The sequence below is a fragment of the Hesperophylax consimilis genome, chromosome 26, assembly GCF_061612785.1.
Source record: "Hesperophylax consimilis isolate HC1 chromosome 26, BYU_Hcon_1.0, whole genome shotgun sequence".
NCBI classification, from domain to species: domain Eukaryota; kingdom Metazoa; phylum Arthropoda; class Insecta; order Trichoptera; family Limnephilidae; genus Hesperophylax; species Hesperophylax consimilis.
The window spans coordinates 11776674-11794507 of NC_142861.1; the positions used below are offsets into that span (position 1 = coordinate 11776674).

The window sequence follows — 17834 nt, forward strand, 5'->3', positions numbered from 1 at the left end:
TAGTTTCTTTAGGGACATCACAAGTCTGAGATTATTTCCAGGGCATTTTGGAGAACATTTACAATTGTATAGTTAGAATTTCCACATTTATCAATCAGTATAACACATATGAAACCTATTGTACTATATTTTTTGAATTTCTTAGGTGATAGAAATTACACATTTCTAGAACAGAATATATGCCGTATGACATATGAATTTCCAATTTTAAAATTTCGAATCTTCATTTATTAAATGGCTAGTCATTATTATACAGTGATCGAAATAAAACCGCGCAAAAGATTCGTTAATTTAAATTTAAATAATATAATCAAGCTCATTTTTTTAAACCATTATGTATGTAAATGGTACTAGTGCCTATAATTTCAAGAAAATAAATTCACAACACAAAAATACGATGTCCTGAAGTAACTGAACCAAACATTGCGCAATTATTTATCATCTTTTATATTATATTATGTCTCGATTATATAAAGTCGCTCCGCGTCTGTCTGTTTGTGCGCTTAGTTCTTCTCAACTACGCAACAGATTTTGTTGGATTTTCACTATCACTTAGAGATTTTTTACCAGAAGGTTTATATATATAATACATGCATATTATATTTATAGAAAATAGAGAAAAGTCGGTGTTTTGTAATCAAGTGGTGAAAAATTATTTTCGGAAAATTACATTGCTGAGCAATTGTTGAGCAACGCCTATTAACCAACCTAATCTAACCCAATCGAAAAATTGATAGTTTGTTAGCGTGTGAGAGACGCACATATTTTTATGTAACAGAGCGAAAAGGAAATAGATTTGTCCTGGCAAAATTGTCGTAATATCGGTAATACACGACAATATCGGTAGACAAGCGAACTCACCGTCAAGACAATAGGCAATACACGACAATATCGGTAGACAAGCCAACTCACCGTCAAGACAATAGGCAATACACGACAATATCGGTAGACAAGTGAACTTACCGTCAAGACAATAGGCAATACACAAAAATATCGGTAGAAAAGCAAACTCTACGTCAAGACAATAGGCAATACACGACAATATCGGTAGCCAAGCTAACTCACCGTCAAGACAATAGGCAATACATGACAATATCGGTAGCCAAGCCAACTCACCTTCAAGACAATAGGCAATACACGACAATATCGGTAGCCAAGCCAACTCACCGTCAAGACAGTATACAATACACGACAATATCGGTAGCCAAGCCAACTCACCGTCAAGACAATAGGCAATACACGACAATATCGGTAGCCAAGCGAACTCACCGTCAAGACAATAGGCAATTCACGACAATATCGGTAGCCAAGCCAACTCACCGTCAAGACAATAGGCAATACACGACAATATCGGTAGCCAAGCCAACTCACCGTCAAGACAATAGGCAATACACGACAATATCGGTAGCCAAGCCAACTCACCGTGAAGACAGTATACAATACACGACAATATCGGTAGCCAAGCCAACTCACCGTCAAGACAATAGGCAATACACGACAATATCGGTAGCCAAGCGAACTCACCGTCAAGACAATAGGCAATTCACGACAACATCGGTAGCCAAGCGAACTCACCGTCAAGACAATAGGCAATACACGACAATCTTACGCAATCTATAATATGGGAGACGGGTTTAAGTACCGCCGCTGCGGAAAGCGTTTATTGAATAACAAACACCTCTGACACAGGTCACCCCGAGTGATTCACTACGTTTGGTTCTTTGGCAGAGGTGCTCGGGTTCATGGATGAGGAGTGTTCAGGATGCGCCTACCCACCACCTGCGTGGTGTGCCAGATCGGGAGAGGCTAGTTAGTGTAGAACTTTTGACCTCTCCTACTGGTCTCTCAACTCATCGCCTTGCGCCGCAGCGGGAGAGATATATTCATATGTCCGTCACTCTTGGACACACCGATCGATCCTTAGATTCTTCCCCACTCCTAATACCTTTTCTCTTCCATAACTTCCTCTTCTTATTTTCATTAAAATATCCCCGCAATGCATCTCCAAAGATGATATAGGCCCTGAGGGAAATAATTTTCCTAAAATGTATGTCGAAAAATCAACGAAAGATCAACCAACAAATGAGCATACACTCAAATTACATGAATGTCCAAACAAATATCCGCAATGTTCTTGACCGCATTTAGTCCAAACTAAAACAATTAAATATCTTGGGATCGTAATTGACGACAAACTTCATTGGGATGCACACATCGAAGGAACCTCAAAAAAGCTAACAAAACTCATATATTTCTTCAAAAAATTACAAAATATCTTGTCAACTACAGATTCTAAAGAGAGTATATTATTCTCTATGCCACTCTCTATTGGAATATGGAATAATAGGATGGGGCTCAGCATCATAAGGAAAAAAATACCATATTAAAGCTCCCCGTAAGGACGCCAACTACTGATATTTTTAATCTGTTTGATGTTCCAAGTTTACAAAAAATCTATGCTTAAAATATTCTAGTTCATCACCTAAAACATAAACCAGTGGCAAACCGCTCTCACGATCATAAAACCAGAGCCAAGCAAACAGACATACTAAATATTCCTAAATGTAATTCTACCTTTGGACAAAGAAGCTATGAATTTTTAGCAATAAAATTATATAATAAACTCCCTCTCAACATCAAACAAAGGATAATGAAAAATAACTACATTATGGACATAAAATCTTGGCTTAGGGAAATATCGGAAGAAGAACTAGCTAATATATTAGAAACATCATCTTAGTCCCTGAAAACGTATAATAACATATATATAGTCCCCCTCAGCACAGGATCTTCTAATGAGGAGGACTTCAATGATCTGTTTTAATTTTATATATATTTTTTTCATGTGCCATACAAAAATGTACCTAATTATTAAAAAAAAAACTAAATAAAAAAATAAAATAAATAAAAAACTTTGACTGCGAAATATTTTCGTGAAAAGTAGCTCGTTTATATCAAAGCCTCCAAGTAAAAAAAAACTTTTATTTGAACCAAATGGTGGGAGAAATAATGTCGTTAACATGTAGAAATGTTTCCACGCGTTGCTAAATCTGGGATATTTAATGCCAATTGTCTAATTATGTATAAAGCCACGCAATTTGTTCGAGTTTAAGAAATATTTTACATTTTTAAAGAAATAGTGCTTCTCTACACTTTATTTTCCAGTTTGTATCCCGACTAATGAGAGAGAAATTTTTCAGCAGCTTCGAACGAAGTGTGACATAATTTTCCGGTTTAAGTACCTACTTAAAATATGTGTTTGGTGTTTTTACTCGGCGTAAATTTGGTGAATAATTCAAATAGAGAAGATGTATTTTCTCTGCTAGATTAAATTTGTTTTAAAGGGTTTCTTTAACCGTTTGGGTGCCAATCGTCGATTTTCGTCGATTCGTGTTTTAGCGAAGATTGCCGATCGTCGATTTCCGTCGATTGCGTCAGTCGTGTTCTGATTCGCGCGCACGTCTGTACGTAAAATTCTCATTTTTTCGAAACGCCTGGACTTTGGGATCCTCCTCCGCGTGATTCTAAACCAATATTCTTTAATAAAACACCGAAAAAATCATCGAAATCCTTGAAAATTCAAAGAATTTATGGGGTTTTAAAAAATATATAGTTTCATAAAAAATAATGTTTTTTTGGTGGCATTTTACAAGCAACTGTATGAATTTTTTTGGCACTCAAACGGTTAAATGCAAATTTTAAATGTTGAGCAAGAGTTATTATATGGAAATTATAAATGTTCTGTAAATTTACATTTTAATTATAGTTATGACTAAACTGTTACAAAAATCCACTATTATGGTAAAATATGTTTATTTTTGAAGTTTTATAAAAGCCAGATAAAGCCAGTTTACGGTAAGAATACATAGACGCACCTTATCCTCAATAAGAACAAAACATAAAAAGCACAACGCATCAGTTTAATTATAAAATTCAAACATGGCATCATGTCAATAATATAAACTGTTCAATGCGCATACATACAGACACACTCACACATACAGTACACACACTAACCTACATTACACACACACACCTATATACTGCACATGTCACCTGGTAATTAAGGAATAAACATACCACGAAATTACAAGGAATATATCGTAGGTACCTAACATGAAGTATCTAATTCCTGTATATTGTTTCATCACTGTAAATCGTGTACGGTTTGTCTATATAATATAAAATGAAATAAAATAATGTGAAACCCTTATTTCAGTCCACGGAGAAGCAACATAATCATTTTTTATTAATTTTTCACAAACTCACATCTTCACTTTGGGGCCTTTTTCTAACGATTCGACATAATATGACAAGAAGGTTTTCAGTAAAAAAATCTTCCTTCTTTGACCAAAACTAAGTAGCTAAGAACCTCTTTTTGATAAAGTCGGTTCTTAGTTTAGGTTTCATTAAAAAATAAAAATAAAAATAACCTTACACTTGAAATAGTGCCATTCGTACATAGTTTGCCTACGGTAATATGTAGGCGAATGAATGAACGAATGAAGAGCTGTAGTGCTACGCGATTTGAAGACCATCGAATAGCTGAAAACGCCAAACAAAAAAGTACAAAAACCCATTGCGGTTGGCGTTTTTACTTAATTCTAAACATATATCAGTAAAACTATGAATTAGAATGGCGTTTTTAGCTATTCCAAAATCGCTGCGTTTAATCGCATTGCGCGGTAAGGATCGGATCTATCGGTAAATGGGTTGGTAAACAAATATTAAAAAAATAATTGGGAAACCTCAACTAAAATTCAAATAGATGATAAATCATGAAATATATGGTGTAAAAAAAATTATATCGCACAAAATTGCACAATCCTCGTTTTGGGGAAGTACAGGGTTTTCCAATAAGAGGTTTTATTTTGATATTCAATCGTAAAAGATCAATGGTTTCGTTGCTTGTGTGAAAGTAAACGTTGTCCAGATCAATACCATCAAATTCCGGCCAAAAAAAAATTCATTAATCATCATCATCCATTCACCGTAACTGTTGCTCCAGCCTCATTTTCGAAAACGTAAGGTCCAATGACTCCGCCGGACCATAAACCGCACCATACAGTCACACGTTTAGGATAGAGAGGCTTTTCAATAATAACTCTTGGGTTTTCCGAGCCCCAGATGCGACAATTTTGCTTGTTGACGAAGCCACCGAGGTGGAAATGGGCCTCATCACTCAAGATGATTTGCATTTGATTCACTCAAGTGAATTTTAATAATTTCAATGCGTTGTTGAAGCATGTAGCGTTTAATTTTTATTAATGGCTTAGTTTCTACTTGTCAAATGTCAAAAAATGACAGCTTCAAAAGTAACATCTACCGAAATAGCGAGCTATTCAAAATAACACCTCTTATTAGAAAACCCTGTATTATGGAAGTCAAACAACATCATATAATATTCTACCAAAAGGATCAAGGAAGTCACCTACAATAGACGCGTTAAATAAATACATATTTACACTTAAACATTAACCTTTAGCTCAGTCATGGCTTAGTGACTCAAGCAGCCTTGTTTCTAACCTTCTAGTTAAACGTTTAAGCCTATTTTCCTAAACAAGTTATATAAACCCCTTTACAGATTTAGTTATTAAAGAACATTGCTAATTTGAGTAATTCGGCTTCCAAACTAATTCATAATAACCCCACTAATACAGTCATCTTGAATATATATATACGGTCGAAATAATATGTATTTAATTTTTGATGTTGCGTAAAAAATTGTAAATTCATTTTAATGATATAAAAATAATGTTTGTTCTATGTTAATTAATAAATTAAATGATAATTATGGGCGTCTGCTAATATGTCTATTATTATCATTTGTCATTATCATTTGACCGGTCAGTGGTTGAGTGGGCATAGCGCTTGGGTCTCACCCGAGCGTCGCGTGTTCGATTCCTCGGCTGGCTAAGTCCTCCATCACAACACAAGCAACATTTTCGGCTTTCTGTGGTGGTAGTAGGAGATTTTCAAACATTGTTGGGTTATTCGTAACCTGGGAATGTTTGTCTTTCTTTAAAAAAAAAAAGTCATAATATTTGGGATACTTTGTATTCTGATGAAGGAAACTTTGATTCTGAAACATGATCATAATGGACATGTATTTTTTTAATAGTGTTTTTTTTTACTAATCAATCTAATATTTTAATAAGCTTTCTGACAGATATAAAATAGTAAAATTTTATTTTGGTGTTGACGTATTGTAACAGTTTTCACATTTTATTTTAATATTAAGCATTTTATATTATTGACCAATAAAATATGGAAATTTAAAATTTAAGAAAAAAAAGAGAATCACAATTATAAATAATTATTTCGGTGCTGTGTATCTGAATCTATGGGTAACTTGGAATTAATGTATTTTAGAATTTATTTTTATTTCACGAATTTAGCGTACAAAGAAAACATAAAATCTTCAACAGTAAATTCAAGCTTTGGACAAAGACACTACCAATACCATGCTATAAAAGCTTTCAACAGTCTAAAAATTGAAATTAAAATTGAGGAAAATAAAAATAAATTCACACACAAAATTACAAAATGGATTAAACAACAAAAAAGACAATATTACCAAAATGTCATAGCATAAAATAAAAATAAAACCTACACGTAACACACAAAACCAATATAAACACACATCACTCACAAACACACAAGATTATATATTAAATGTATTATTTTATCTTATATTGTAGATTGTATTTAGATTATATTTTCATAATATAAAATGAAGGCCTCAGCACGGTCAAGCCACCCAGTGAGGCCAACATTACTGGAAAACTTTGAAATGTAAAAAAATATTGTACCAAATAATAAATAAATGTACTCTAGAACTGGGATTTGGTTTTATTTTCAAAATTGCTATTGATTGTGGAACGATTCAGACAAGCGTTAAAGTAAGAACCAAAATTAATCAATTTATTGGAGAAGCGTGTTAATTTTGTTTAAATTTTTGACAGATGTCGTAAATTTTCATGTTTTAGGCAAGTATTTATTATAATTACAAACACTTTCAATTTCACAAATCCCACAATAAATATTGTAATTATCCGCGATTTTTCACGGTTCGGCGCTAGTATTATGAAAAAATGCATCTTCTTAAAGCTAAATAAGTGTTATTTGAAATAATACCTAGGTTTACATTTAAACAATATGGAATGGGTATCAGTAATAACAGTTAGAGGAAGTAATGTTACTCAATTCAAACCTCTGATGAACCAAAAAAAGATAGGAAAATGACGAAAAAAAATTCGTTCGAATGTTTTTTAATACTTTCTAATTACGTACCTACTTATTTTATGAATAATACACGTATATGTTACATTCATGAAAATAAAATACAGAATCCACAAATAAGTATCTACCTACATCCGAAAAAGATCATAATGAGCGATTATTGATTAGTTATGTTATTATAAATATTTATGTAAAATAAATAAAATTATTGTAAACTAAATATTGTACGAGTATTAAGGTATTTCTTAAATTAAAAAAGATAAGTAGCAAAATTATCTTTTTTTTTAAATGTGAATACCGCACCAGAATCCAACTGATCCCAACCGTCTGGAGCCAGTGATACTATGGCATCCCCAATTGGGGTATGTTGTGAGGAAGAATGCAGTGGGGGAGGGGAAGGAGATGGAGTATAAGAAGGGGGATATTCATATCTGGTCACCAAACATAGTTTAACCCATTTCAAGTGATGTTTAATTCTAAATGGTGGTCTTACACCAGAGCGATACTGAGAGTATATTCCACTCTGGAACGTACCGCAAGAATACTATATATTATTTTTTTTGAAATAAAGAAAATTTATTAAATAAAATGTACTTGGGGACGCCGGGATTTGAATCCGCAACCATCGGATTGCTAGTTCAAAGCCTTACCACTAGACCACGGAGGCCGTCAAGATATTGTTTAAAAGACAAGTTTTTTTATGCATAGCACAAATGATAACAAAATTATTATAACCAATAATTAGTCGACTGAAACATCCATAGAGATTAAAAATTACACGCCAAATATTGAATTATTTGGCGTGTTGGGAATGAGTTGACGTAGCTCAGTGGTACACAGCACCTGACCGGACTTCAGAAGGTGCGGGTTCAATTCCCGTCGGCGGTATTTATTTTTACTCTGTAGATATTTTTATGGATATTTCAGGCGACTAATTATTGCTTATAAAATTTGTTATTCGGAAAACCTTTAATAATTTTTTACTTCGTCGCATGTAATATTTTAAATTGTTTTATAATACAGGGTGTTAAGAGACGTACTGACACAAAATGGACACAGTCTACACAAAATGTTTATCAACCGGTTGTGTAATGCACTAAATTTGCATGACAGCTTTGTCGAATTGCATTCAATATTTACGTTAATTATTACTGAATTTAATGTTTCCCTCTGGGAGGTTTCGGAATTTTGAATGAACTGTTCGCGTAATTAATAATTAGACATTGTCATTTGAGTAATTACCATTGTTTACGTCGTAAGTACTAAGGCCGGCTCTCGTGAGCAATTAGGATTTAATTCGATAATCATTCTAATAATTAATAGTGTTACTTTTATGAAATAATCGCATTTTAATGACAGACACAGCTTCCAAATACACAGATAATACCCATATAATATATTTTTTGCAATAACTCTACTCAATAGTTTCTGAGGAAAAAAATTCCCTCTTTTTATTCTTTGAAACGAGTAAACATGAATATTTTGTATTGTAAGCTAGGGTGACCATGCATTTGTATTTGTAGCGCTTTATTACCCAGCACACTTAACAAAAAAAAATCATTTTTATTTTCGGTAATAAACGAATGAATGATTGCAAATCTAAGGATGGGTTGTTCGACAGAATTTGAACAATTCTTAAAATTTCAACGTTCATTTGCGAGTTCTGTGAAGGTACTATTCAAGTTCTGTTTTTATGTTTTTTATGTTCTGTGTTTGATGTTCGGCAGCTGTATGCAAAAACTATCCTAACTCATCTATACTCAAATATACATAATTATTACGAAAAAAGTTTAAATACACGATGTACTCGAAGCAACAACAAAAACTTACTACAAATACCGATAACTCATACTACGTTTGCTAAATAAGTTGCTAAACCAAACGTTGGCTAAAGAAGGAGTTAGCGCAACACGGCATAACACCCCAAAAACAAATAACAAAAATACTTTTGGCCGTGAAAATCTTAAATCATATTTCATACTACGTTTGGTCAACGAAACTTTAAATACTTTATGATTTATTTATTTGGTACAATATTTTTTACATTTTAAGTTTTCCAGTAATGTAGGCCTCACTGGGTGGCTTGCCCGTGCTGAGGCCTTCATTTTATAATATGAAAATATAATCTGCATAATACATTTAAAGAGAAAATAATACATTTAAAATTAAAAATACATAATAATATATTTAAAATTAAAAAATAATACATTGAAAATAATAAATAACTTTGCGACAACATTCTTCCAGACAGCATAAAACAATGTGATTCACAAAAAAATTTCAAAGATAATGTAAAAACTTGGATCAAAAATAAGAATAGGGCCTTCACCGGTGCATTCACCCAAATTCGCAGTTATTGAAGTCACCACATTATTGAGCGAATACATTTTAATACAAGTATAGGTATGTTCAAAGGTATGAGGAACTAACACGAATAATTCTGCCTCAACACAGGCTAGCCTAGTGAGGCGGTATTTGAGAAACCTCAAATGTATTTTTTTTTTTTACCTTCATAATATTATGTTTGTATTTTTCTGTTAATTTCATAACCTTAAAAATAAAAGTTACAAATCAATGTTCACCGTAATATGTATGTATAGTTGTAATGTGTAAACTTTCCTAAATAAATATATTATTATTATTATATATTTACAGTCCAGTTACTTGACAGAACTGAAATAATAACAGAACTTGAAAATTAAATTTGAAATTTGAATAATTTTTCTAATTCTCTAAAATAACCCGTCCTTAGAATTGGAAACTAACCAACCTTCTGACATCTGATCGATTTGGATACTCGACAGATAGACTCGTTGTCGATGACAATGCATTATATCAACTTTTGGTGTCAATCACGTACACACGTGTGTACAGCTATGAATTTCTCTGAAGTCTTATGATATTACAGCAGTATATACAGCCGAATTTACTAAATAAATGTTATCATGTATTTTGGGGCTCCAACTCAGAGGTGGCTCCCAAATTCAATTATTGGGTGTACTTGAGATACGTACAGGGTTAGAAGCTGGTCACTATTGAAGAATCTGCTGGACCTATACAAACGTATCTGTCAGCAGTAGAGCCTTAGTTGACTTGATGTGTGAATTTTGTGTTTTCAATTAACATTTTTTGTCAAGTGAATGTCTTATAGATTAATGTTTTTTTCAAATTGTGCAGTGTTATAGTACTGTCTTTGCAGGTTTTAGGAGGGGGAGATCCACCACTGATCAACTTTTTACTACTCGAAAAACACTGACAAAATGCTGGGAATTCGATATAGACATATATCAACTATTTGTTGACTTCAAACAGGCATATGACAGTATAGATAGGGAGAAAATATATGAAATACTCCTAAATTTTGATATACCTACCGCCCAAAATAGTCAAGCTTGTAAAAGCAACGATGGTTGGTTCACGATGTCGAGTAAGGATAGGAGGTGAAACAACGGAAGATTTTAACGTCTCCCATGGGCTGAAACAAGGTGATGGCTTAGCTCCCACTCTTTTCAATATTGTTCTGGAGCACGTCGTGAGGAAGACAATGATTGCTACCGACTCAAACATTTGCTACATAAAGCAATTAAATAGTTGGATATGCAGACGACCTTAACATTGTCGGAAGATCCTTACAGGCTGTAAGAGAGGTGTTTGACCCTTTGGAGACTGCAGCAAGAGAGGTGGGCTTGCAAATCAATGAGAACAAAACTAAAATCATGATGCAAACCAGAACCCCACACCGCAGAATAAAAGATAAAGTGAATTTTAAAAACTCCTATAACTTTGAAGTGGTCGAAGAGTTTGCCTACCTGGGCTCCATCATAACGCAGGACAACGAAGACCCACTAGAAGTAAGAAAGCGCATCACAGCCGATAACAACACTTACTTCGCGTTGCTGCCAGTGTTCAAATCCCGAAACGTCCATAGGAAAACTAAAATAACCCTGTATAAAACAATTATTAGAACGGTCTTGGCCTATGGATGTGAGGCGGGAACACTGACAGCAAAGTCTGCGGAACGGCTGGACACCTTCGAAAGAAAGGTACTTCGAAGAATCTTAGGAGCAGTGCGAGAGGGAGAGGCATGGAGAATCCGCCACAATAAGGAGCTATATGACATCTACCAAGCTCCCAGACTCTCTACTCATTTACGGCTCCAAAGACTAAGATGGGCCGGACATGTGCACCGAATGCCAAGCACACGTGTACCAAAGAAGGTTCTAACCGGACACCCGGGAGGCAAACGAAAGGCGGGCAGACCTAGGCTGAGATGGGAGGACGATGTCAGGAAAGATGCCAGAGGACTACTCCATATTGCAGATTGGAAGACGACTGCCGAGGACAGAGGGCGGTGGAGGCTCATGTTAAAGGAGGCCAAGGCTCGAAATGGGCTGAAGCGCCATTGAAGAAGAAGAAGATAGTACTGTCTTTCAATCTTGCTGGTATTTGTCTTCGGAGTCCCGTGTTAAAGTCAACTCAATTGGCAATTCCACACACTTTAATTGTGTTGTGCAGTATGATGGTTTTCTTTGTGTCTCTGGTAACTACTGAAGCTTATTTGGCTACATTTTGGCCCATTTGTAAAACCTTCGAGCTCACGCTGGCTAAAATGTAGCAAATTTAAAGAAATATATCTTTTTAATTTGCAAATTTTTCAAAATTTCTCGCGCATTCGTAACTGCGATATTCGCTGAGATAACCGTTTTACACAGCAAATGGTTTCCTCATTTTTTAATGTTTGAATTATTTACTATTCATCTTAAAATAATCTTTACATAATGTATTCGGTGGTTACAATGTGCTAATATAAACAAAATATAAAAAAATGTTATAAACTGCAGTATGTAGTTAACAAGTTAACTACACTTAATTTATTTCGTTACATTCATGTTGGTTGATATTTCTTGGAAGAACTTCACCGCCATATACAGTAACGAGTACTGTGATTTTGACTTCATTTGGAAGTCTTGTTTCATATTTTCTCAATGATAATAATTTGTTTAATTATTGAAGAGAAATATATTAGCGATTTTTAAACGAAAATTTGAAACAGAAAAATCAGAAAAGATACGGTCACATCTAGGACTAGAACCCAGGATCATTGCCTTGCCGGGGCACCGCTCTACCAACTGAGCTAATGGGACCATATCTCCTTCGGTCATATTATTTAATTTTGTCATATTTCGAATATATCTAAATTATCCTGCTGACAAACTGCTTGAGCAGTTTAGCGGGTATAATTAATAAAAAAAAAAAAAAAAAAAAAAAAAAAAAAAAAAAAGAACAACAAACTTTGTCTTAATTTTTTTCGCCGCACATTTTGTGCGTAATGTATATGTATAATTTTGATGTAAAGAGTTGTTGTATTTTCAGTCGAAAAGGCTTTTTAATGACTATATTTAGATTTTTTGCGATATGTGCTTTACTTCTTAGCTCCATTTTATAATATCATGTTCAAAATCAAAAGTTCCTACCTTGAAACTCCTTCCGTGCAGTGCTGACTGACGTCACAATGTTGGCCACGTGACCCAGCACCGTCGCAAACAGCATCAAACCAAACAGCAACTGCGCTATTACGAACAGGTACTCTCCTTTACTTCTGGGACGAGGCAGATCACCTGTAATAAGAAATATCACTGTTAGTATTTACTTGCAAAATTTGAAAATGACACAACAAAAAATATCTTGTTATAGTATATGTAGATCCTGTATTAAGGAAAATATGAAATAAATAAATATTATTTTACACAATGTCGCTTGTCTGAATTCTTCATTCAAATTATTATTAAAAAATATATGTATATTAAGTACTAATTGTCGATTAGAGAACTTGTACATATTTATATAATGTAGTTATTGGGGATTAGCCGACGTAGCTCAGTAGTCCAGAGCACCTGACTGGACATCAGAAGGTGCAGGTTCAATTCCCGTCGGCGGCATTTATTTTTACTGGCGAGATATTTTCAATTTGTATGGATATTTCAGCCGAGTAATTAATGCTTATAATAATTTGTTGTCCTTTGTGCTATACATAAAAACTATGTCTTATAAACATTAGTTTATCATTAAAAAAATAATCTACGGAATCAGTTTATTTGTACCCAAATTCACATCATATTCATAAGAGGGAGAAACCATCATCCCTGGCAACAGTATTAATTATATTATTATGCTTTGGGTTGGTGGGGTGGACTACCCTTAGATCCTAAAGATCGCACCGCACCTCTACAGCATTTCATCCGCTATTTAGCGATTTGTGAATGTGCCAATAATTAAAACAAACTGGATTTGGTTTTTGCAGATGAATCTACATGTTGCAAGTAAGACGTAAAAATCTCAACCATATAAAGTAGAAGAAAATAAGTACAGTGGGTAAAGAACTTTCTGGCCGTAGAACCAATAAACTAAATACAGTAGATATATTATTTACAACATGTTTGGAATCGAATAACATTTATTTAAATAAATCTATGTGAATTAATGAATCAATACCAAACTTGGGAGTCGTAACTAACCCACTTCCCGACGAACGAACGGGTTGAAACTGTACAGATAGATTTGTTGCCGAAAACAATGCATTCTATCAACTTTTAGGTCACGCATATATAGGCGTACCTAAACGCATTTCTTCGGTCGTACCCAATTGGCATTTGGCTCAGTTTTTAACGTGGTTGACGCCAGTTCTTGGGGAATAAGATTCAATCCTCACTCAGACCAAATAATAAAATAAATAATTTACATATAAAAAATTAAGTTTTTAAAGACATTTTACAAGGTCATAGCAGTTAAAAGCTAGTCCCTGAAGGAAGCTGCAATCCTTAGTCAAAACATTTTATTTTTATTTAAATATATCTAAATATTAATATTATCTATTAACATATACACGCAACACAAAAAAAATATATAAAACACGCAACACGCACAAACACATAAATCATTATAAATGCCGATTTCCATTCTCTTTTAATATTTTTTCTTTTAGTGTGATAATTAGATTTTAATTTCTAATCTTTATTTTTAGTTTAAATTTATCTTTATTTTAATGTTGTTTTTTGTTTAAATGTATAAATTCTTATATTATAAAATGGGGGCCTCAGCACGGGTAAACAACCCAGTGAGGCCAACATTACTGAATTAAAATATGAAATACTGTAAAATAATGTATCAATAATAAAAAATAAAAAAAAATAAAAAAAATCTGTATTATATTTAACCTGTCAACATTTAAATGATAGTTAATATTTTATCAACAAATTTTTTCCATTTGTTATTATTAAATTATATTATTTTTACTATTTTGTTTTTATTTAACTGTTTAATAATTATCATCGATTATTTTTTGTTTCTTCTATTAAATTGAAAAACAATACATTTTAATTGAGAAAACACAATAAATAAATAAATTAAAGCAGATAGGGCAATTTGGGAGGTATGGGTACCGCCACCCCGGGACCATTTATTGTATGACCAACACTCCTGCCATAGGTCACCCCAAGTAGTTTGCTACGTTTGGTGACTTAGCAAGGGTGCCCGAGTTGATGGGGTGAGGTTTGTCTGGTATGGGTTGGATTATATGATGGATTCATACGTCCGTCACTCCTGGACATATTGACCCTTATATTCCTACCTACCACTCATACATTTCCTCCCAGAACTTTCGATCCTTCCCTTCCATAAAAAAACCCTCTACACAGCACCCCAAAAGATGACATAGGCCCTGAGGGATTTTTTTTCTCAAGGCCTCCTGTGTGGAGCTAATGTAAAAAAAGACAAAATAAGATCCGCCACAGCGAACTTAGACTAAGACAAAAAACTTTTTTTTTAAATAAAATTATTAAGGCGATGTAATACGTAGTAATCACGTGTTAAAGCAAAATCATGTGTTTTTAGTTTGAAAATTTGGTCGCCTAGAAATGTTTCAGATGCTTTAATTAAACACTGCGAGTAGGATACTTCTTGAACTTTGAAATAGTCGAGTATTTTTTAGATAAGTCTTTTTATAAGCCCAAAAAAAAATAATGTATAGGCCTATGAAAACTACATTAAAGTTCAAAATCTCCTACTTACGAACCCATTTTCAGTTATGATTTTATTGTATAATGTGGCAAATTAAGTTATTTATAAAATGATCGGAAAAAAAAAATATTTATGCCTGCACATCTACAAAATAAAATAAAAGGCACTTTTTGGCCATGTTTTTTTCTTACATAAATCAAAACAGGCGGATGGTGTTAAGTAGGAATTTAAACCTTATCTCCATCTACATAAGGGGTGTTATTGACAAGGGCTCGATTTAAAATATTACACGACGTAGTGCATGGCCTTAAGAACAAAAAAAAATGTTATTTTTACTTTTATATGGTAGTCTGATCATCATATAAACTAGACTTAGTAATATTTGCCTACTTTTCCTCCACCGAAAGCCAATCTCGTTTTTCCCTCTGTTATCAAAGGGCCGCACGAAATAATTTCAAACACGAGACTCGAATGACAATATTGTTTTAATGACGTCATTATGAAGGGTGGAGTCAACAAAGTTGAACAATTTTACAGGATGACTATGAATAGCAATTAGTATGGTTTTGTACAGGGTAGTTGGAATTTGATGCGAAACGTTGAACTGTATAAAATCGTTAGATTTCAGAGGGAAAATCACTATATCGGATTTTGTAATTAAGGCGATGCATTACGTCGTGTAATATTTTAAATTGAGCCGCTATCAATAACAACCCTTACGTAGATGACGATAAACTTTAAATTCCCGCTTAACACCATCCAGCTCTTTTGATTTATGCAAGAAAAAAACATGGCCAAAAAGTGCCTTTTATTTTATTTTGTGGATGTTCAGGAATAAATATTTAATTTTTTTTCGATCATTTTATAAATAACTTAATTTTCCACACTATACAATAAAATCATAACCGAAAATGGGTTCGTAAGTAGGAGATTTTGAACTTTAAAGCAGTTTTCATAGGCCTTATACATTATTTTTTTGGCTTATAAAAAGACTTATCTAATAAATACTCGATTATTTCAAAGGCCAAGATGTATTCTACTTACAGTATTTAATTAAAGCATCTGAAACAATTCTAGGCGACCAAATTTCCAAACCAAAAAAAAAAGATTTTTCATTACTACGTATGGCATCGCCTTAACGAGTTTTAAAAGTTAGTACCATAATAACAACGAACGCACATAAATCAAATGTTTTTTTAATAATTCACAATACCGACCAATTATACTTTTTTTTCGCTGTAGCAACATTATAATATTACAATGTTAATAAACAAATAATGTACCTACACCTTTTGAAATAAATACATGGTAAACGAAACTCACATACTTAATACTAAGAACTACGCATTTAGTTAAAACACACGAGTGCTTGCGTCAATAACTGGAATATGAGTTGAGTGATTGGCGTTCAAGTTCGAAATTTCTCGCCCTCATTTAAAAATAAAATAACACCTCTGAATTTTAATACGGAGATATACAAACTAAATATAGTGCTATATAGCTAATGAATTTATCTGTATTTTACAAACAAACAAACTAATTATAATGCTATATAGCTAATGAATTTATCTGTATTTTAACGTTTATTCTATATTTTAAGGATTTATAAAAAATCGTGCGCGAATTCTGCAAGTCAAAAATGGCATATTATGGCGTGTGATCACTCAAGACGTTTTGCAAACTCGGTATAATATGCCGAAAATCACTCGAGTTGTTAAAGATAGTAACACTTTAGATAAAAAAATCCGTTATCGATTATTATTAATTTCTTCGAATGTCTATTACTCGTACTATTACGTGGTAATTTGCTGTTTGAAGCATTTGAGAAGTTACATTGATTTAATGGAGCCAATATATTATTCCTTCTGTAAGCTTTGATACAGGAATCTGGACATGAAAGGAATTCTACCATGTGAAAATTCTCCGAAGTATATAATATCATATCTGCCATTTTTGCCTTTCTTACGTATGCTTTCCCATCCACGAACATTCTGCACATGGAATAAGCGTTAGGCCATTCGTACACAGTAATACAGCGACTCGAGTTATATGCGCGTAGCATACGCGCCGAACGTGAGTATCCGCCATACTATTTTGCTAGTGTTTGCACACAACGCGACGCATCGACAGCGGGTTTTACGTCAGTTGCACAATACTGACAGTTCTGGTAGCATGATACGCTAGTTGCATAAGCATCTACTACTATTTTGAAGGAAGTAATGTTCGAGCATGATTTTGAAAAAAAATTTTTTGTGGTTGTGGTAAAATATCCATGTTTACTTATTTATTTAAGGACTAGCTGTATCCCGCAATGCTATACTGTGGCTCTGTCTGTCTATGCTGATGGAAGAAACAATAGCGTAGTATATTTTACCTGTCAAAGTTGACATCTATATCTCGATGTCGATGACAATGCATTCTATCAACATGGTGGCAATCACGCATACACCTGGACACATCCACTCGCAAGTGCACGCACAGCTCACGTACACACACGACGAGTTGTCGACTCCAGTTCCTGGGTACGAAGGTTCAATCCTCAGTCAGTTCTTTTCAAGGCGATGCACTACGTAGTA

The 17834-nt window shown here is 33.6% G+C and overlaps 1 protein-coding gene across 1 annotated transcript in view; it reads right to left on the reverse strand.

The window, feature by feature from the left end:
• Nucleotides 1-17834, reverse strand: part of LOC149411121 (cyclic nucleotide-gated channel alpha-3) — a 244696-nt gene that overhangs the window by 147225 nt on the left and 79637 nt on the right. The window contains exon 5 of the mRNA XM_089647642.1: nt 12717-12860. Within this exon, the coding sequence (XP_089503768.1) occupies nt 12717-12860 (144 nt within the window). The remainder of the gene's footprint in view (nt 1-12716; nt 12861-17834) is intronic.